Raw genomic sequence first — 23092 nt, 5'->3', positions numbered from 1 at the left:
TTGAGTGCTGCAGAGTCCATGCGATCCACAGGTAAGGGGTCCCCAGGTGTGCTTCCGTCCACAGGGTAGCAAATAGAAGAAAGGAAACTTCAGGAGCACTACTTTTAGTATCAAAAAGGAGGGAGGAGAAGGTGCGTATCCCATAAAAAATTATTTATTGGTCATGGATAAAAAGGGCACAGGAGAGCCCCACCAACGTTTCACCCACAGAGCGCTTTCTCAAGGTACCCTGAGATATACCTTGAGAAAGCGCTCGGTGAAGCGTGAAACGTTGGTGGGGCTCTACTGTGCCCTTTTAATCCATGACCAATAAATAATTTTTTATGGGATACGCACCTTCTCCTCCCTACTTTTTGATACTAACAGTAGTGCTCCTGCAGTTTCCTTTCTTCTATTTACCTGTCCCTATTGCCTGTATTACTCAACCTTCCAGTGGTAATTTGGCACTTTGGTTACAGTGCCACCAAATTGCTTCAGTACTGCTGCGGCCGAGTTTATTCGAGCATTTGCCCGTTCTCGGCCGCAGCAGTAAACTGGCGCGCGCCGGAGGGTGCCGGGCGCGCGCCGAAGGGTGCCGGGCGCGCGCCGAAGCAGCGGAAGAGCGCCCTCCGATCGGGGCGCTCTCCCTCCCGCTGCCGGGTCCGCCGGGTCCCCCGGAACCCCCTGCCGCCATCCCCCACATCGCGGGACACCAGGGCTCCCTCGGGGAGCCCTGGATGCGCGTGCAGGGGGCGCAGGCTCCCGATGACGCGTGACCGCGCGTCGGTGACGCGCGGCACGCCGAGGGGCGGCCACTAGCAAGCCGGGAAATCTCCCGGCTTGCGGAACTGGCCGCAGTGCAATAAACTGTGTCGGTAGTGTAGATTACATTCACTACAGGACTATCGTGCTTACTTCGCTTCTTTCCATGGTGGGCCTTAAGAAAGTATTCTTCTTTTGATTTGCCGTGTGGTTATAGCATTAGGCAGAATGCCACACTTCTGCATTGATTTTGCATGTGGTCCTTCTTGAAGCATATCTGGATTTATCTGGGTTTACCATTTAGGAAGCATTCCTCACTGGAATGCCACTAGGAAAATTTGCTGTAAATATAAAATACTAGTTAAGAAGAAAACATTGACCCACCAATTTGTAATAAAAATATCTACTTTGTCATTCCCAGCCATTGTCCTTACGTCCAACCTTTTGCTTTAGATTATTATTATTATTATTATTTATTCAGAAAGCACTAACAAAGGGGTATGCAGTACAAAGGGGTATGAAGACAATACAATTACAAAATGAACATTCACTGGTGTAGTAGGTTAGTCCTCTACTCAAGGAAGCCAACTATCTCAAATGAATTTTACAAGTGTAATATTACATTTTCCTAATTTATTGCAAGTTGCATTTCTGAATTTTGTGATTCTTTAGATAGTTCAGGTATTAATTTTGACTATTTTCTGTTTAAGTGATGGGGTGCTCTCAATGTATTGTTCTGCTATGCATTGACAGCAATAATCAGCACTACTCGACTTCTATGTTTAGTTAAATATCCCGGAGGCATCACTAATAGTATACATTAAACAGCGTGCAAATCTCAGCAATGTGTTGAAAATCCCCAACAGGAATTTCTTTTACTGTGGCAACTTCTTTACAGGCATACCCCGCATTAACGTACGCAATGGGACCGGAGCATGTATGTAAAGTGAAAATGTACTTAAAGTGAAGCACCCCCTTTTCCCACTTATCGATGCATGTACTGTACTGCAATCGTCATATACGTGCATAACTGGTGTAAATAACACATGTGTAACAGGCTCTATAGTCTCCCCGCTTGCGCACAGCTTCGGTACAGGTAGGGAGCCGGTACTGCTGTTCAGGACGTGATGACAGGCGCATGCGTGAGCTGCCGTTTGCCTATTGGGCGATATGTACTTACTCGCGAGTGTACTTAAAGTGAGTGTACTTAAAGCGGGGTATGCCTGTATCTATACACATATGTGCGGTTTCTGTTTGGACCCATGAAAATCTACCTACTGTATGCAGCTCACCATGCTAATTTTGGAGAAATGTTGTCTTATGCTACAAGGTCGTTGATTATTTGTAAACATTCACAAAACGCCCTACAGTGCAATATTTAAATAAAGACATACAATACAATACAATATTTGTCATTGCACAGATATCTGCTGCTTATTTCAATGTTCTAGAAGAGAATCCTCACTTCATTAAATGGTTCCCTTGTTTGTTCATTGATCAAAATTCAAACACAGGTTACTGTATGCTGGGGGGGTTTAGTTTTGCTAATTTTTTCCTACTTGTTTACACTTTTGGAACTCATGAGTGGAAATTAATGACTACAGTATCTTAGATAAGCGGTTAGAAAGATCACTTTGTACAGAAGAATTAGGTCATCGTGGGTTGCATGTTTTCCATAAACACACCATGACCTTGTGCAGATATGAGTGTCCTGTAAACAAGGTTAAAGTGTGTAAGTGTCTATGATTAGGTGAACCAGGAGGTGTGTGTAGATGTTGGGAATTTGATGTTTACATTTTTCTTTTAGCAATCCTGATTATTTGGTGTATTTTATTTTGACATATTTCAGTTAAAAAAAAACTACCCCTGAATGTTAGAGTGCTTTTCATTGTAAATGTTGGTGAACAAAAAAGCAGATTTAAGATTCGAAAAACTCTTCTTCACTGGACTACTGCTAATTTCTGCCAAACTGGATCCCGATTTACATTTCAATGTGGGGCTTCATATGGAGTCTGAATGCTGATACTAATGTAGACATCAATTTGGGTTAGAAAATACGTTTTTTTTATTTATTTATTTTTAAATGAACCTGAGATTTTTTTTTTTCATTTCTTCATTGCCTTCTTTTCAGGGAAAATAACATTTGACACAGCAAATAACATTTGAAATGCCAATACAGATAACAGCTATCAATTTGTAAATATTAAGTTGCAATGAAATCATTCCTTTTTACATGAATGAAACCAGGCGAACTGCACATTTTGCACGACCCAAAGAACAAATACTACATTTCAATACTTTCCTCTGTCGCTCTACTGCTAAAACTCTAACGCAAGTCCATATTCGCTCCAATCTCAACTACTGTAACCTCCTGCTGTCCGGCCTTCCGGCCTCTCACCTGTCTCCCCTACAATCTTAAGTGCTGCTGCTCTCTCCTAAATTTGTCTCAGCGTCTCCCCTGCTGAAATCCCTCTCCTGGCTTCCTATCAAATCCTGTGTTACCTACAAAATTCTCCTCTCTTTTAATCTTTTAAGACTATACACTCTTCCTCCCCTCCTTAGATCTCAGCCCTAATTTCTCACTATACATCTGCTCGACTCTTGCATGACCAGGGAGGCTGCCAGGCATGAAATCCCCCAGCCTATGGCTGGGGGGGGGGGGGGGGGTCGCTTCCTGCTCAAGGATGTCTTCTGTCTACCCCTTTGTGTCCCGCCTTAAACCATTCTCACGGACTGTCCCACACCTCTAGAATGTCCTTCCCCTCAATATCTGACTGGCACCCTCTCTCTCCACCTTTAAGGCCCATCTTAAAACACACCTCTTTAATGAAGCATTTGAGTTGCTCCATTGGCTGATACTATACATCTCACATACTTTTGCCATTATGCCTAGTATACACGCTTACCATAACAACTTCCTTACTTCTCTGTAAGTTCTCCCTACTTACCACTTAGATTGTAAGCTCTCCAGGCAAGGGACTCTTTTTTCCCTAATGTCCTTATGTATGAAGCGCTTATTCCTATTATCTCATCTGTGTTACTGCTGGAAAGCACTATGTACATGGATGGCACTCTAAAAATAGACTAAAGATAAACATTCGTACAACATTTTGTTTATGACGGGTAACCTGTAGAAATTATATTTACAGGACGAAAGAGCGTGATATTTGTCAGATTTTACCAGTGTAAGACAAATTCAGCCAACCACTACTCTAAAGTTTAATCATTCATAGCATTACTATGGTTTAAAAAAAAACAAAAAACTCTAAGGTTTAAATAGCCTATCTTGTCAACAGCCATAAAAATGCAGCATCATTAAATTTATGGATGCAATTCTGCTAATGACCCCATAGGTGATTGATTATTTCTGAGCTGGCCTTTTGAAAGAGCATTCTCATTTAAGTATAAGGTAAAACCAATCATCTTTCTCTTGAAAACAAAATTCTCTGTGTGTAAGATGGGGGATAATGAAATGTACCAGTCACTTGGTCACATTTCAACTCGGCTCATTACCTCCAATGTTGACGTGACTATGAGCTGGCTATATTTGATGTAATGAAAGCAAAGTGAATGTTTATTGGATTTAAATGTGAAGGTCTATTGGTTTTTAAATGGGGTCAGGTGAACACTTTAAATGAAATAAATGGCACACAATACCATACACGTTTCAAATATTTAACATAATACCCTCTGGAAATATGTTACAATGATAGCAAGTGGTTGGGGCTTTTAATCTCAATAAGATCCTTAATGTGTCTATGGGCCAAAGGTTTAATAGCATCATTTATTAATAAAATGTTGATAACTGTCCGTTACTGCAAACCCATTTTAGGCCTAGATTTCCTAACCTTTGACTTTGATATCCCTGTACGTTAATAGTAAAAATATATATTTTTTATTCTGACCGTTATATTTACGAAAGGTTTCTTGCGCTGATAAATGTTGATTTCTATTAGTTAATGCTTATTTGTATCGCTACTGTTATTTAACACAGGGTTACCGCTTTTTGGGTGCATGCAAATTAGATGGAATATCGCAACCCACTTATGGATACGTAATGCTCAGTAAATTTCAAAAATATATTTCTGCAATCTCAATTTGTTCGAACAAAAATGCAAACTGTAGTGCCGACGAGTATTCTAAAACAAATCTGGGGCTATCACCAACAAGACCCAGGTACATGCTGGGTACATGCTGGGTACATGCTGGGTACATGCTGGGTACATGCTGCAACATTTCAGTGACATTTCTGCAGACAGACTAATGGCCCATCGGATTAACAGCTGAATGGGACTGCCAGGGACCCCTGCTGTGTGTAATATATATATATATATATATAAATATATATATATATATATATATATATATACACACACACACTGTATATATTTTTGTTTTTCCTCTCTTGGATTATACATACTTTAATAAATACTTCAGTAACAAAATCTATTTTTTATCATTAACGCACAGAGATATCAACATGAATGTTTACTAAATCTAGGCCTTGGAATCTTATCCTACTATTTAACAGAGTTCAAGCAGGGTATTTAATAGAGTTACAACAGTTAAAGATAAATCTACTTCCATTAAAGAGATGGAAGTTAATGCCTTGTTAACTGTGACTTACACAATTTGTCATTATATTTAATGTGTGTCAGAGCATTAAACACTACGACCTTTTACATATCATATTTTGCCTCTCAGGAAAACTCTAGAAGACAGAAAGAACAGCTGTGTGAAAGATTTGATTGTTTATACGCCGTTCTTGAAGAAAGAAAAAGTGAACTGACCCAGGTTATTACTAGAGACCAAGAGGAGAGACTTGAGCATGTCCGGTCTTTAATGAAGAAATATGGGGAACACATGGAGACCGTTTCAAAGCTCGTTGAATCAGGAATTCAGTTCATGGATGAAAGAGAAATGGCAGTATTCTTGCAGGTACGCCTCTGACGTCAATTCATATTTAGTTAAGCCAACATTGAAATCCTTTAATAAATGAATGTAATTTTTCACGTGTGATGAGTTAAAATAGTACGTAAGTGTAATGGGTATTCCACCCCACCCAATCTCATATATAGTGTGGGTGAGTAGAACATGTGGTGTTACGGGTGAGTAGAACATGTGGTGTTACCGGTGTGGTGCGTATACCTGCAGGCTCACAGGAAGTCTGAGCCTCCGCTAATGAGAGCCTGGGGTGAATCCTCTGGAACGTTTCTTGTTTCAGCGCCTCCACCTATGTAGAATTCTAGGGAAGTGTAGAAAGACCCTACATAGGAACCCAATCAGAAACCACACACACAGTGCTATTATAATAACTAATGGCTTTACTAATATGCATGGAGAATATCATCACATTTACATAACCTCATAACCTGTGTCCCTCTCACGAGGAGACACTACCCGTGACGTCTCGCAGGACGTTTCCCCAACACTAGGTGATCCCACCCAGTGTCCAGTGAAACCCCCACACCCAATGTCCCGTACTCCTACGGAGATAGTCAATGGGTGACTGCGCAGTCACTAAAACCTCTAGGCCTGTTGGTGCACATGTGTTGGTATAATACCTGCCGAGCACTCCGGTGCTCGGGTCCGCAACAGTCTTCTCAAAGGATCAGTCGGGCGATGCCTCCTTCTGATCCTCCACTGCTCTCCTTGTACGTGGACCGCTCGAGCGGTCCCACTCCGGAACAGTCTCTGTGGACCCCAATGTGGGTCCAACCGCTTCACGGGAACAACGATACTTCTCTGTGTCCCTACCTACATAAGGGGCACGTGCTGCACTATAGGCCGTCCCTATGATACAGCAACCTATGGTGGCTTGGGATACTCCTATGGGCCTAAGGGGTCAGGACCTGTCCCACTCCCCTAACTACCCACATCCCTAAGCCTCACTAACTCTAACAGCCAACGTGCTGCTAAACACGGTGCCTGCCTGTCAGACCTCACAGCAATGCCCGCTGTGACTCTGACAGTGCAGCACTCTAAACTAGGGCCGCGTCCCTCTCTAGGATCTCCCTAACCAATTACCCACTAGTAACTGACTTCTAACTACTGGAGTGACAGGGTCCCTTACTCTAAGGCAGTCCCTGGCAACACTCCTATCTTAGGGTAACATCAGAGCTATCTTGGACCAAGGGGGTGCTGGCCTAATACAGGGGAGTCCCTCTCTCCTGCACCTTACCTCCTTCCCTTGTCTGTTCCTTCCTCTGACTTCTTCCTAACTCACTACGCAGCTCTCTGCCCGCGAAATGTATCCTTTTCCCCAGGAGCTCCCTAAGCCCTATTGGCTCCCTGGTGTCACATGGGGCATACAGAGGCTCATGGGATATGTAGTCCCAGCTCAGAGCCTTCCCTGGTAGGCTAGGGGTTCGCGGGCTTTCCTTACCCTCCACTGCGCGTGCGCAAGCTTCCCCGGGCTTTCTCTCTTCTTCCTGAGCTGTTCCTATGCTCGCGCGAGCTATCCCTAGCTCTGGGGCTTTCCCTGCGCCTACGCGTCCACTGCGCATGCGCGAGACGGTCCTCAATGGCGGCGCCCTGCTCTGCGGCCGCCGGGACCTTAGAGATGCGATCGCGGCCTTAGCAACGGCCCGATCGCGTCCCCGGCAACCGGCCGCAGGCAGGAGAAGCCGCGCTGCTCCCTGCTCCAGCCCCCACCCTTGGAAGCAGCCGTCGGGTTTTTCAATACCCGCGATCGAGCTGCTCCAGGGAAGGGGGGTCTCCAGGAGCCACGGGAGCTCCAGGCTATATTCTCCCCCTGGTGGAACTCCAACGTCCTCGCTTGGATAGCAGTTGTTATCTTGCACAAACATTACATTGTGAAAATGCAGTACACAGAATACACAACACATGTCAAATTTACACTTCAGGTTACATTGCACTTCACCCCAATTAACCGAAGCGTGCTGAGACCATTTGTGGGGTGCCCCGAACTGAACATGTGGGGGTACCTCACTTTTGCGTCCGTGAGCCTCCCCTAGAAACATTTCTTGGAGAGCACACTGTAAAGCGACAGTTACTGGCTCTTCGCTACTTCCTCCCCCTGGTGGAAGGAGTAGCACAGTGTCTCTGAAGCAGACCTTTACCCGGTCATCCACGGCAGGGATGCGGTAGACCAGGAGGCCAGGACCTTTCCCGCGGTCCACTACCTGGCGAATGGCACGCTCCTTTTTGGGCTTAAAGAAGGCCAGTCTCCCTGGATCTTCCTTTACACAGTCCTTGTCCCTACGGACTTGCGAGGCTTCCACTGAGAAGTGAGCACTGGACAATGTCTCGGTTTCACCTGGCAGGGGGAAAAGAGTAGACACCTTACCCCTGCGGTGATTCACGGTGGCCAACAGGTCCTCGGGGACGCTGTCAGTTCCCACCTTGGCGGTATCGGGACCTGTCCCCAATTCTTCTGGGACAGTCCACTCACTGACTCGAACTTCGGGAGCGTTGGATCCCAGTCCTGGGACCACTTGTGTCGGAGCGCACGGGCTCACACTCCGCTCAGGAACCGCAGCTTTGGCCTTCTTCACGGCCACCTCCATCGGAGTCTGTGGGGAACAAGGGGGTTCCTTACCAATCGGCTGGCTGACGATGGGCTTCCCTTCTTCCGGAAGGATCGGCGGTAGGCACTGGTCCACTCTCTGCTCTGGACAGCTACCTTCTAATGAGGACACCTCCACCAGGACGCGATGCAGAGGGGAGCCCTTCGCCCGGGCAACCAGACTTAAGGAGCCATCATGCTCCGCGGTCAACTGGAGGCTCACCCCCGACACCCCTGGGGCAGTCGACTCACCCTTGTCGTCTGTAGGTACTGGTCCCACGCCTAGGACCGATGGTACCTCTGTAGTAGGTCGGACTGACCATTGTAGGGCACACGGGCCCACAGCAGGGTCCGCAACATCGGAATACACCTCTTCCAGGGTACACGGACCCACAGCAGACTCTGTATCCTCTGCATCACCGCTGGGGTGGTTCGCCGGTAGGCGCATCGCCACCGATGGGACTTCCACCTTTTCCCCGGTAGATATCATGATCGAATCCTCCGCAAGGTAGTCACCAGATTCTTCTGAAATGCAGCCAGTGGTTGTGGGTACGAAGCTGGCGTGCTCCGGTACCTCCACTGCAGTCGCGCTCTTCTCCGCCAAGGGTTCACTTAGCTCCTTAGCTGGCTCTGTAGGCTGGGGTACAATAGGTGTCAAGAAAATTGCACCGCAGCAATCACATCTAGGTTCCCACGCCAGTGCACCTCTATGACAGTCACAGGTGGGACTAAAGCATTGTATGCATGGTTCCCCATCCACCTCAGTGGTCTTGAAGTCCAAGGGTAACTGGGACAAAGTAGCTCCCTCGCTAAAGGCTTCTTGCAAGCAGGGACACAGTAGCATAAGGAGATCTATTCCTGGCGCTCGCCAGGGCACATACACATTAGGGTGTATCCCCTGACAGTCTATCTCATCCTCATGCATCATCTCATCCTCAGAGATCAGAGTGTCTATCACAGCGTCCACGTATGGTTGAAGATAACCGTGCTTGCTCCCCCTGGTGGAATCTAAAGGAAGGGCACTTTTTACAAGGGATTGGTTTTCGCTCTGCCCTGAGTCACTCACATCACAGGGGAGGGGCTCTGATTTTCGCGCCAAACCCAGACAGAATGTTGCGACATCTTTCTGTGCAGGCTTGCAGTCAGCAGCACGTGCGCTCTCCTGATTTGGCGGGAGACGCCATTTTGCTGGGTCGGCATAGACTAGGGGGTACCCTTCTGAGGGGCCCCCGGGCATTAACAGCGCGGACGGTGCCTCTGCCAGGCATATATCCTCAGTGTGAGTTACAACAAACAGAATGGTTTTCCATGTGGACGTGGGATCTTGTTCCTCCTCTAAGACACATGCCCACGGCCACCCAGGAATTTTACACATATACTCCCGGACTTTAACCGCGGGTATAAGAGCGGGAATGCCTCCTACCGCCACTACCTGGCCAGGTTCCATATACTGCCGCAAAGCCCAGGCAAGGACCTCGTCTCCTGACTTCACAAACATGGCGACAAAAATAGGGACGGGACAATTTAGAAAAAAAGTGGACAGGGCACCCCAGGTGGTATCTCAGCAGCGCCTCCAGATGTAACGGGTATTCCACCCCACCCAATCTCATATATAGTGTGGGTGAGTAGAACATGTGGTGTTACCGGTGTGGTGCGTATACCTGCAGGCTCACAGGAAGTCTGAGCCTCCGCTAATGAGAGCCTGGGGTGAATCCTCTGGAACGTTTCTTGTTTCAGCGCCTCCACCTATGTAGGATTCTAGGGAAGTGTAGAATGACCCTACATAGGAACCCAATCAGAAACCACACACACAGTGCTATTATAATAACTAATGGCTTTACTAATATGCATGGAGAATATCATCACATATACATAACCTCATAACCTGTGTCCCTCTCACGAGGAGACACTACCCGTGACGTCTCGCAGGACGTTTCCCCAACACTAGGTGATCCCACCCAGTGTCCAGTGAAACCCCCACACCCAATGTCCCGTACTCCTACGGAGATAGTCAATGGGTGACTGCGCAGTCACTAAAACCTCTAGGCCTGTTGGTGCACATGTGTTGGTATAATACCTGCCGAGCACTCCGGTGCTCGGGTCCGCAACAGTCTTCTCAAAGGATCAGTCGGGCGATGCCTCCTTCTGATCCTCCACTGCTCTCCTTGTACGTGGACCGCTCGAGCGGTCCCACTCCGGAACAGTCTCTGTGGACCCCAATGTGGGTCCAACCGCTTCACGGGAACAACGATACTTCTCTGTGTCCCTACCTACATAAGGGGCACGTGCTGCACTATAGGCCGTCCCTATGATACAGCAACCTATGTTGGCTTGGGATACTCCTATGGGCCTAAGGGGTCAGGACCTGTCCCACTCCCCTAACTACCCACATCCCTAAGCCTCACTAACTCTAACAGCCAACGTGCTGCTAAACACGGTGCCTGCCTGTCAGACCTCACAGCAATGCCCGCTGTGACTCTGACAGTGCAGCACTCTAAACTAGGGCCGCATCCCTCTCTAGGATCTCCCTAACCAATTACCCACTAGTAACTGACTTCTAACTACTGGAGTGACAGGGTCCCTTACTCTAAGGCAGTCCCTGGCAACACTCCTGTCTTAGGGTAACATCAGAGCTATCTTGGACCAAGGGGGTGCTGGCCTAATACAGGGGAGTCCCTCTCTCCTGCACCCTACCTCCTTCCCTTGTCTGTTCCTTCCTCTGACTTCTTCCTAACTCACTACGCAGCTCTCTGCCCGTGAAATGTATCCTTTTCCCCAGGAGCTCCCTAAGCCCTATTGGCTCCCTGGTGTCACATGGGGCATACAGAGGCTCATGGGATATGTAGTCCCAGCTCAGAGCCTTCCCTGGTAGGCTAGGGGTTCGCGGGCTTTCCTTACCCTCCACTGCGCGTGCGCAAGCTTCCCCAAGCTTTCTCTCTTCTCCCTGAGCTGTCCCTATGCTCGCGTGAGCTATCCCTAGCTCTGGGGCTTTCCCTGCGCCTACGCGTCCACTGCGCATGCGCGAGACGGTCCTCAATGGCGGCGCCCTGCTCTGCGGCCGCCGGGACCTTAGAGATGCGATCGCGGCCTTAGCAACGGCCCGATCGCGTCCCCGGCAACCGGCCGCAGGCAGGAGAAGCCGCGCTGCTCCCTGCTCCAGCCCCCACCCTTGGAAGCAGCCGTCGGGTTTTTCAATACCCGCGATCGAGCTGCTCCAGGGAAGGGGGGTCTCCAGGAGCCACGGGAGCTCCAGGCTATATAAGGAACGCTGGAAACTTACATCCAGCATTGAAACCTTCAAAATGTGAAAATTTCATTCACATTTAAAATGTTTAAGTATTAATATACGTGGCCAGTTCCTGTGCTGGTGGCAGAGAAATTGGTTACTACAAAACATTTATATATACATATATATATCTAACACGTATGTCCTGGTATCAGCACAGGCAGTGTTGGGTTAATGGAACGGAACCAGGGGAGCGTCAATACCTGAAAAAATATATACAAACTACCATAGTGTATACTGCATATAAAGCAACATATAAACGGTAGGGCTCCAAGGAGCAACAGGGTGCTAGATTAGGGAATATAATCCATAAACAGCATAAAATTAGGGAGAATAGTATCCCAGAAGAGAGACAACAGAGCCAGGAATAAAAAAGCCAAATCAAAATTTATCCGGAAATGGTAAAATGCAAGGCTTACAAGATACCAGATTCAAACAGGCGTGGGTAACAGGTTTAAAGATGGAACGCCGAGTCGCGACCTCGTGGACCTCCTGCACGTCTGACTTCTCCACCGGTATCTCCTGTACTGCAGACTGGATGCCGATACGTCACTTCCGGGTTTCACGGAACAGTTGGCGCCACCGGAACATCAGCTGGAGACTGTCTCCCTCAGGATGGCACGTTGAGGGTTAAAGTGTTGGGTTAATCTCTGCCCCTGCTGCAGTAAACAACTTCCTAGTAGTGACAGGGGGGGTGGGCCCAAGGCCGAGGTACTGCCCATAACTGGGGCTAAGACCTGGGACCCCCCCCCCCCCCCCCCTGGTAACAATGGGGGCTGCTGTTCCAAATGTAGTGTTCTCGGTCTCTCTTACTGCTCAGTGAGAGTGGTGTGTCCTATCCTCTCCCCTCAGGGGGACTGGGATGTATCCTATCCTTAGCCAGTGACCTGGTGTCAGGCCTTCCATCCCGCAGGGGAGTGGAAGCATCTACTCCATACACCATGAGGGAGTATGGGAGCTAAGGAGAGACTCCTGGGGCCTCAAGCCCCTTGTGTTGGCTCCAGGGACCAAGAGATGTCTACACCATGCTGACAATAAAGACAATCAAGTTATGTTTTACTCCTGCCTGAGGCTGCAATCTTTCAGGGGGAGGGAAAGAAGATTTCCTGCAGGGCCTGCACCTATCCATGATAGGTCCTATTGGAATGGAGGCGCTGCACTGAAGAACTAAGAGCTACAGATCCGAAAGCCTGTCCTGTTCAGCCCACTAACACCGACGGAAGCTCAGACTCCTGAGAGCCTAACAGGTGAGCAGCACTACACTCGGTAACCAGAACCGAATCTCCCTTAGGGTGAGGGAAAAGGGGTTACATATGTACACCCTCCCCCCCCCCCCTCTCACAGGAGATCTATCTGTTACGTGTGCTCGGGTGCTGTGTAGCTCACCTGCTGTAGGCCAGGAAACCTGAGTCTCTGCGGTGGTAGTGGGAATAGCAACGGGACATATAGGTGATTCCTCGTGCGGTGCCTCTATCCTGCAGGGTAGCCGCCGGGGGCAGGTAGTATTCCCTGCAGAAACCCCCTTTCCCCCCAATAACGATACGGAGACATGGAGCCGTTCATCATTTATTTGGCGGGCCAGGTACCTGATTCCATCTTTTGCAAGAGAGGTACTTCTCACACGTCCAAAATGACATCTTCCCCCGCATCTTGCATCTCGGTCATTCCCTGACTAGGCCCCCCAAGGGCTTGAAGCCCTGATGGGGTAAGGCGGACACCGCCTCACTCATTGGGGAGCATGCTACATCCTGGAATGGTCATACTAAATTTGGGTTAGGAGCCTCTTATTTACCTGGGGAGGGATTAGCCACCCTGCCCCAAACAGGGCAGGTGTTAGAGGAGGTCCCGGTGTCACACCATACTACGTGCGATGCCTTAACACTAAATGGACAGTATAGACAGGCTTGGGAGGGTAGGAGTCGAGCGGGGGATGCTGGCTGCGGAGTGTGGAGCTGATCACAGAACAGCTGTAGCCAGTAGAAGGGAGGAGGGGGGAGGACGAGGGGAGGAGAAAAGGGCTGCTTAACCACTTCCGGGCAGCAGGTGGTGCTGCAGAGCTTTCCATAGCTGCTCCTCTAGATCTCCTGGTTCCGTGTGTCTGTTGATGTGTTGGTAAGTGTGTGTCTGTGTGGGTAAGTGTGTGGGTAAGTGTGTGTGTGTGTGTGTGTGTGTGTGTGTGTGTGTGTGTGTGTGTGTGTGTGTGTGTGTGTGTGTGTGTGTGTTGGTAATTGTGTGTATTTGTAATGCATGTGTGTTTCATGCATTATGTGCATATCTCTGTTGTATATTTAGTGTTTTTTGATATATTGAATATAAATGTGTATTTGTATATGGTTAGTGTGTGTGTGTGTGTGTGTGTGTGTGTGTGTGTGTGTGTGTGTGTGTGTGTGTGTGTTACACTAATGTTGCATGTTTGGTATGTGTGTATATGGTGTAGGGTTTGTGTGTGTATATATGGGACGGGAGGAAGGAGAGGGTGGGGAGGAGAGAGAAGGTGGGAGGAGAGAGCGGATGGGAGGAGGGAGAGAGTGAGGATGGGGGGAAGGGAAGAAAGCAAACAAGAGGGGGGTGCACATGTGTCCCAGTTTTTTATATTTGAAATTCTGGTCACCCTAAGGAGGGGGAGAACGACGAGGGGGAGAGCAGGTGATGATAGGGAGAGAGCTGATGAGGAGGGAGAGAGATGAGGGGGGGAGAGATGATGGGGATGAGGAGGAGGGGGAGGGATGAGGAGGAGGGGGAGGGATGATGAGTGGGATTGATGATGAGTAGGAGGAGGAGGGGGAGAGATGATGATGATGAGGCATGATGATGAGAAGGGATGCGGAGAGATGAGGGGGATGATGAGGGGAGAGATGAGTAGGAGGAGGAGGGGGAGAGATGATGAGTAGGAGGAGGAGGGGGAGAGATGATGATGATGAGGCATGATGATGAGAAGGGATGGGGAGAGATGAGGAGGGATGATGAGATAGAGGATTAGGGAGTGGATGGGGGAGGGAGAAAAATTTTAATTTACTGTTAATATTAATGGGGCCCTGAAATGTTCTTTGCCCAGGGGTCCGCGAACGTCTAGCTACACCACTGGTATATCACAAATAAGATAATGCGATTGTAATAAATGTAATAAAAAATATTAGACATCATGCAAATCCCTTGATAACATGGTGAGAAGTGTATATTAAGACAGGGGTGCGCAAAGTTTTGGAGCTGCGCCCCCCCTGTGCGACAGCCCCAGCGCTCGCAGCCTCCCTTCTCTGTGACGCAGCATCGTATGATGCCGCGGGTCATGTGACGTCACGTGACCCCCACAGCGTCATTTGACGTGCGTTACTATGGCAACGCGTCATTTGATCCCACGTTGCCATGGCGATGTGTCCAGAAGACTACAGAACCCTGGTAAGTGGAGGTGGCAGAGGTCTCAAGCGGACCCCCAAAATGTAACTTAAATGCCTCGGGGAAGAGCGCGGGGCTGCTGCAACCGCCGCGCCCCCCCAACAAAATCCTGTGCCACCAAGTTTGCGCACCCCTTTATTAAGACATCCAATTCCTATGTAATCACTGACAGCTAGCCACATAAAGTCAATATGCACCGCATGAGCTCAAACACAAAGCTACTAAGGGTACCGGAACGTGACCTTCCCTCCGTCCGACAACCAATCACTGTGCCCACGGGTAAAGGTAAGTCCGCCCCATATCAGGTAATAAGCGGTAGCAGAGTCAGCAGATTGTGCAGGTGATAAGGCGTAGTTGTGAGGAAAGCAGAGGAAAAACTACTCACAATTGATAGTCCACAGGGAGTTGGGAAACGAGAGACGATCACACACAAGAGAAAAAACAGAGCTCAGCACAAAAGGGAAAGGCAGGCAGACCTGAGAAAACAAAAATGAGGATTTTTTTTTTAGGCAATGCCATAAGTAAAAAGGACAGCAAATCCTCAGACGCGTTTCGCACTAAAAGCAGATAAACGGAAAGGGAGGGGGGAGCAAAGGAATGGATCAGCAAATGGACATGGATGTAATATGTTCACCGGGTGAACACAGAGAGCAATCCTCAGCACGGGAATCCTGTGCTGAGGATTGCTCTCTTTGTTCACCCGGTTTATTGCATCAGGGGTGGGCACTCTGTTGTACTCACTGAGTGAACATATTACATCCATGTCCATTTGCTGACCGATTCCTTTACTCCCCCCTCCCTTTCCGTTTATCTCCTTATCTAAGGATCTAGGATAGACCCCTAAGAGTGTTTGAGCAGCAAAATTGCCACATCCAGCCTGTGGCTTCTCTTTGTAGAATCACTAGTTCATCGTGAGTTTCCAGCTGCCACGGTAATATTCATCCCATTTGATTACTCCACATCTCATCTCCCCACCTACTCCCCACAGAGTTTAGCGCCTGAGTTTTTCCTTGTTCCTCTGCGTTTCGCACTAAACAGGGGTGCTTTGCCAACGTGTCAAATACAACATTTTAAAACAAAACTGTTGCCTGGCTGTATCTGATACATGCAAAAGAGTAAGTGTGACAAATTCCTCTGACCATTCCTCAAAACACAAGACACATCTGAAAAATAACCAATCAAAAAGAGTAAACAAAATACTGCATATAAAAACTATGAAGAGAATAAACTAACGTTCAAAATAAAATCCCATAGGATATTGGTGGCAATCTTCATTGACAATTAAGAGAATTACAGAACGAAAAAATAATATGGGTTCGGTAATGGAAAAATATCATAACAAAATAATATTATTATTTGCAAGTTTTTTTATAGGTGGATATTTGGAACCGCTGATTTTGTCAATTTTCAGCAGTTTAAAATAATTGGTAATTTCCGTGTGAGAAGTCAATCAATAATTATCATTTTTTACCCTTTTTTTTCCAGAATTCTAAAGCATTGCTGCAAAAGTAAGTGGCATATTTTCCTTTATTATGAGATGCAGAAACATACAGTATGCAGTTTAACATGTAAATTCAACTGCTGATATTGTCTATTATAGAATCACAGAAGCATCCAGAGGATTTCTGATGGAAAAAATTGAGTCTGGATATGAAAACATGAATCATTTTACAGTAGACCTCAATAGAGAAGAAAAAATAATACGAGAAATAGACTTTTTTAGAGGTATGTTATAGTATAATATAAAAACCTATTTGTCCTGATATTTCAAACTTACAGTTTTATGATAAACACTTGAAAATGAAATGTACTTTTCTATAATAATTGTATAGCTACCTTATATTGGGTCTGTTTTCAAAGACATTTTGGAGGAGATGCAGCAAAGTCTCCGGGGTCAAAACTTAAGCAAACACTGTACAAGATCAATCAAAAAAAGAATCCCATTACTTTCAATGGGTCTATTTATTTTAGAAATGAGGTGCAGGATTTGCTTTGCATCATGGGAAGATTCACAATCCTTTTAGGGTTTGATTGCCTAACCATTATCCTATGCTAAAGGTCTCATTCGCCTCCTCCCAACTAATGCCCGGATCCAGAAAGCTCTGTTACTTACCTTGATGTTAACCTAACTTAACTCCATGTTAACACTAACAGTATACTGTATCTTCAAAGGTTAATAACATAAAGTGAATTCAACATTTCTCCCATAAAGAACATTGTGTTAACTACAGGGTAACGGCCATTAGTGACAGTGAGTTGCAAATAAGGTGTTATCATAACATTGCTTATCCACCAGGATATTACTTGGCATTACTCAGATCCAGACACCATAATTGGGTTTTTGCAGTGCTTGAATTCGTGTAATGCCACCATTTCATATAATTTAGCTAACAGAGCATCATTCCCCAGCTTTGTTGCCTTCCCCTCTGTTTCTCAACTTGACAAAGACCTATTTCAGGTTCTGGATCTGATTAATTCTAAGACATACTTAGCGTCATGTTATTGGAAGATAATGTAATGTTATGGTACAATAACGGCCATTCCTGTAAACCTCAGTGAGCATAACGTCTGTTCCTGTTCTAAGTAATGTCACGTTATGGGACTTTATAGAGCCTTGTGGATCTGTGCTTTGGGCTACCACAGCATAACAATATGCGGTGCACAAATGGTTGCTGCTATTGAAGATTTGTGTAACTTGCTTCTGACAAGATCACTTACTGTATAACTCTCAAGTCTTATCATGCCGGTGTATGGCTCAGCATGTCCTGTATACAGTATGTGAGTTATACAGTACCGAACATTCTATTTATTTAAATAGCGCCCACAGCTGTACTTAGCGCTTTACAAGATCGAGAATACTGGACAGTACAGAGAATTATAGTACAATAAGTGCAAATAAGATCAGACAATAGGAAAGGAAATCCCTGCCCCGAAGAGCTTACAGTCTAAGTAGTGTGATGGGAAACTTACAGACTTAGCAGGTGAGGGAATAAGTGAAGTGCTTAGCAGTCATTGGTAGAAGTAACTATGGGTTTGGGACAGTAACCATTATTCTCGGCCAGGAGGGGAGAGATTTTTCTAGGGGGGGGGGAGGGGGAGGTGGCGGTGCAGAGGCCCCACGCTCTTCCCCATGGCATTTAAATTAAATGCCGGGGGATCGTTTGAGGCCTCTGCAACCTCAACTTACCGAGATTCAGACGGCTACGTTGCCGCGTCGTCACGGCATCAAATGACATTGCGGGGTCATGTGACGTGATGTCACATGACTCCCCGGCAAGATTTGACGCCGGGAACAGAGGTAAGGGGAACGCGAGCACCGGGGGCAGCAGAAGGGGGACGCAGCTGCAAACGTTTGCGCATTCCTGGTCTAGGCTATTGGAGAGTTTCATTTAAGAGGTGAAATTTAAGGTTTAACTTAAAGGTGGGGAGAGACGGTGTACACCTGGTATACCTGGGAAATACACTCATCTAAATATGCAAATAAGCCAATTTAAATATGGTATCTCAGAAATTTCCAACAGACGACAGAGAAGCCCAATGCTACATCCAACATGACAGAAATACACAGTAAAATATTTATATATTCTCTTGAAATAGGGTCATTTAGTTTAACCCTTTGGCCAAAGCGTTGTAAGCTTGCGAGCCACGACAAGGCAGACACCAGTTCGCAAGTCCTAACACTACCAGATACAATACTAATATATCTCTATTAGGATTAAAATTCTCATTTACCTCTATTAGGAGGGAGAAAGACCACAGTGGGTCTATATCCAGCAGAATGAGGGACTTGCAAACTAGGGAAGTGGGGAGGGGCGGGCTTAAAACCTGGGAAGGAGGAGCCACCAACCTCCACCAGCTGGAACAGCTGAGAATGGGTTAACAAAACACAGAACCCCAGCAAGCTCTTTTTGGGAACTCCTGAGCCCCCACAAAATATATATATGCATATGTGTCAAAATGGAGTGCTATTGAGCGTGGCATATGTATACAACAGACGGCAGAGAAGCCCAATGCTACATCCAACATGACAGAAATACACAGTAAAATACTTATATATTCTCTTGAAATAGGGTCATTTAGTTTAACCCTTTGGCCAAAGTGTTGTAAGCTTGCGAGCCACGACAAGGCAGACACCTGTTCGCAAGACCTAACACTACCAGATACAATACTAATATACCTCTATTAAGATTAAAATTCTCATTTACCTCTATTAGGAGGGAGAAAGACCACAGTGGGTCTATATCCAGCAGAATGAGGGACTTGCAAACTAGGGAAGTGGGGAGGGGCAGGCTTAAAACCTGGGAATCTCAGAAATTTCCCAGGAATCCCAGATGCTACACATGTCTAATCATAAGCTTCAAAAGTACTAGTTTTATGTATTCTTTTGAAAAATACGCATTTTATATATCTTATGTTGGAAACTCCATCTCTTTAATTTTCCGCTTGATTTAAAAAATGTAAATATGATTCAACACTTAAAGACACAGAGAAATGCATCTGATCTCAGACGCTCTATTAGAGGGTTGGGGTTCCTTACAATGCATCTGATCTCAGACGTGGTATTAGAGAAGGTTGGGGTTCCTTACAATGCATCTGATCTCAGACGCTCTATTAGAGGGTTGGGGTTCCTTACAATGCATCTGATCTCAGACGCTCTATTAGAGGGTTGGGGTTCCTTACAATGCATCTGATCTCAGACGTGATATTAGAGAGGGTTGGGATTCCTTACAATGCATCTGATCTCAGACGCGATATTAGAGAGGGTTGGGGTTCCTTACAATGCATCTGATCTCTGACACGCTATTAGAGAGGATTGGGGTTCCTTACAATGCACCTGATCTCAAACGCGCTATTAGAGTGGGTTGGGGTTCCATAGAATTTCACAGTATGATTATAGGGATCCTTAACCAAACAAAGGTTGAAAAACACTCTATTAAGGCAATGAAGGCTTTATTGGATACAGTTTTCTTGTTTGCTTGGGGCTTGGCAATCTGGTTTCTTACATTTGATGCTGATGATTTGCTTTAGAGGTTTATCATCTGAAGGGGTTTAAAAAACTAAAGGGTCAAACTATGGACAAATATGCAAAATGATTCCATAATAATATATGCATTCCTTTCCTCCTATCACTCAAATCCAAGTTTATGTGCGCAGGGCAAAATTGGGATTAAATTGTTTACATTTCATTGTGCTCTCTTGATAATTAGAAGATGAGGAGGAGGAGGAGGAGGAGGAAACAGGAGAAGGTGAAGATTCAGAAGAGCCTCACACAGAATCTTCTGGCGAAGAAGAAACGGTAGAGAGAGTGTCCAAGAAATCTCAGCCTATCACTGAGCCCATTAGTACACCCGCAGAAATAACACCATCCCAGGAAATAAACCAGCCAGCTCCTGCATCTTCTTCTTCTCAGGTAATTACATTTCCTGTAGCATTGTATTCAGTAAATAACTTCGTTTTGCTCTAAAGAGGTAAATATCGATGTTAGAAATACCATGAAGGTTGGTTAAAGCAGGTCAAATTTAAAACCAGAAAAAAAACAGGTGGCTTATTGTAGTATAACAGGACTTTCCTTATGTTGTGCTTGAAAACGACTACAAAATATACACAACACATTGAGAGAGAGAGAGAGTTAATGCTCATGAAAATGTACCTAGAGAAATTAGGAACTGACGCACATTCAAAGTCATGATGATAAGTCTTTATAAGTACCTGCCAAAACGAATAGTTTGTAAAAATCCAAATGTTTCCACAAATTCAAAAAGTATGTAATTCATGTCCTAATCTGTATAATAAAACATATGTGTATTTATATAGAAAAATCACTTAGGGAGCATAGTATCTGCATTAGAGATTGCTGGACATCAGTTATCCCCATCTTCCAATGTAATCATCTCTCTGTAAAAATCATATCAATTGTAACATTAAGATAAAGAAAGGGGGAGAAAATTCACTGTATGAAGTACAGTTCCCAATTCAGCATAAGGCATTTGCAATCTACAACGTGCTGCTGAATATGGTTACATAGTTACAAAGTTACATAATAGATGAGGTTGAAAAAAGACATATGTCCATCAAGTTCAACCCATACTAAATTTAAACTACAGATACTTTATCCTATTTGTATTATTGACTGACACTGAAGAGGAGACGGATCCTTTGTATGAACCAACTGGCTTCAGCCTCTGAGTGTGCAATGGCATCCATATCCAGTACACCCTACCCTCACAATACATGAGGGTTAGTGAGCTCAGCTTAGTATTACAAGTACCCAATGAGGATGAGGAAACACAGGCATCAATGCAAACAGGAGTGGTTGCTGAACTGTTTCTATATACAGTACTGTATATTTTCCTATCTGCATAATTACAGCAAAAGTCATGAACCCTTGCAGCAAAATCCTTAACGTTTTTGCATATTGTATACAGCTCAACCCGTTATAACGCTGTGCTTGGGGTCCAAAGAATCACATCGCGCTATAAGCGGATCGCGTTAGAAATAATGTACAATTATATGCATTGTACAATAAAGTATTTAAGATACCAATAATAGTGTTGTAAAGTATTCATGAATACGAAAATCGGGAGCCACCCGTGCGTCGCGTTATAAGCAGATCCGCGTTGTAACGGATCGCGTTATAACGGGGTTGAGCTGTATGTATCTTTGCCTAAACCCATTTGTGAACATGCAACTTTGTTAAAAAACTTTGCAACGTAAACGCCAAGAAATTGGCACCTCTCTAATTAGAATGGTTCTATTAATGATGTGCAGCTGATATAAAGATTACTTTTCAGTCTTTTACCACGTGCATAAAAAGTAAGGAACTTCCCTTTTTTTTATGTTTGGCAAAAAAAATAGATACAACAACACAAACGTGTTTAATCACGTTTTATACACATCTAATTCTTTATTATATGCACAGATAGCTCAAGCACTCTTTAAATGAATAGCTAATCTTGGAGGAGCTAGAATCTCTCAGGGACAAGGGATTTGATAGGACTATGAACACAGTAATTAAAAAGCAGTGAACAAAATGCCTAATTCACTAAGGGGTGCAGTACAGTAAAAAAAAAGCCTCTCTAACAGCCTTTTGGAAGCTCATTTTTTCCTGTGAAAAAGTCGATGCATTAGATTTGATATGATGTCCTGTTATATTTAAGAAAAGTAAGAATGAAGTAGACACTTCAAATTTGTCTCCTTTTAATTTTATTTGGAGACTTTATTAATGCAGTAACCCGCTGCTCCTTTTCTAATTTTTAATTTTTTTTTATAAAAATACATATATGCACCGTGTTCAGTAAAAAAGAGACCCCTTTCATTTTTCCTCATATCTTATATATTTCCCTAAATTCCCATGAAAATGTGCACAATTGTAGGTCTGTTATGTAGATTAACACTATGTAAGAAGCACAATATAGACACTCAACTGATGTTCACTAAATTGATGTCAATGTATTAGGACAACAAGTACCAGATACCCTGTGGTAGGATCATGCTTTTGATTGGGTGATGCCACAGCCATCTTTGTTTTTCCAATTACAGACAACAACAAAAAACAATTAATATCATGTCCTTCACCGCCGCCCCCTACCCCTGCCCTTCACCCCCGCCCCTACCACTGCCCTTCACCCCCCTACCCCTGCCCTTCACCACCTCTACCCCTGCCCTTCACCCCCCCTACCCCTGCCCTTCACCCCCCCTACCCCTGCCCTTCACCCCCCCTACCCCTGCCCTTCACACCCCCCACGCCTGCCCTTCACACCCCCCACGCCTGCCCTTCACACCCCTCCCCCGCGCCTGCCCTTTGACTGACGCACGCACACAAACCCTGTCAGCCGCACACACACACAACCCCTGACAGCCACACGCACACACAACCCCTGACAGCCACACGCACACAACCCCTGACAGCCACACGCACACAACCCCTGACAGCCACAAGCACACACACCCTGACGCACACACACACACACTGACTGACTGACTGACACACGCACACTGACACACGCACACTGACACACGCACACTGACACACACACGCACACTGACACACACACGCACACTGACACACACACGCACACTGACACACACACGCACACTGACACACACACGCACACTGACACATACACGCACACTGACTGACACAC

General features: G+C 45.8%; 1 protein-coding gene across 5 annotated transcripts in view; it reads left to right on the top strand.

Annotated features, from left to right (window-relative positions):
* Nucleotides 1-23092, top strand: part of TRIM55 (tripartite motif containing 55) — a 114481-nt gene that overhangs the window by 41211 nt on the left and 50178 nt on the right. For 4 of the 5 annotated variants that reach the window (XM_075584013.1, XM_075584015.1, XM_075584011.1 and 1 more), the window contains exons 5-8: nt 5446-5679; nt 16434-16456; nt 16549-16673; nt 20156-20358. In XM_075584013.1, coding sequence (XP_075440128.1) covers nt 5446-5679; nt 16434-16456; nt 16549-16673; nt 20156-20358 — 585 coding nt within the window. The remainder of the gene's footprint in view (nt 1-5445; nt 5680-16433; nt 16457-16548; nt 16674-20155; nt 20359-23092) is intronic. The other variant, XM_075584012.1, reaches the window with a different exon arrangement.

This window comes from Ascaphus truei, chromosome 2 (assembly GCF_040206685.1).
Source record: "Ascaphus truei isolate aAscTru1 chromosome 2, aAscTru1.hap1, whole genome shotgun sequence".
In the NCBI taxonomy this organism is placed as follows: Eukaryota; Metazoa; Chordata; class Amphibia; order Anura; family Ascaphidae; genus Ascaphus; species Ascaphus truei.
The sequence above is the reverse complement of the archived record's forward strand: the minus strand, read 5'-3'. Positions and strand labels throughout refer to the sequence as shown.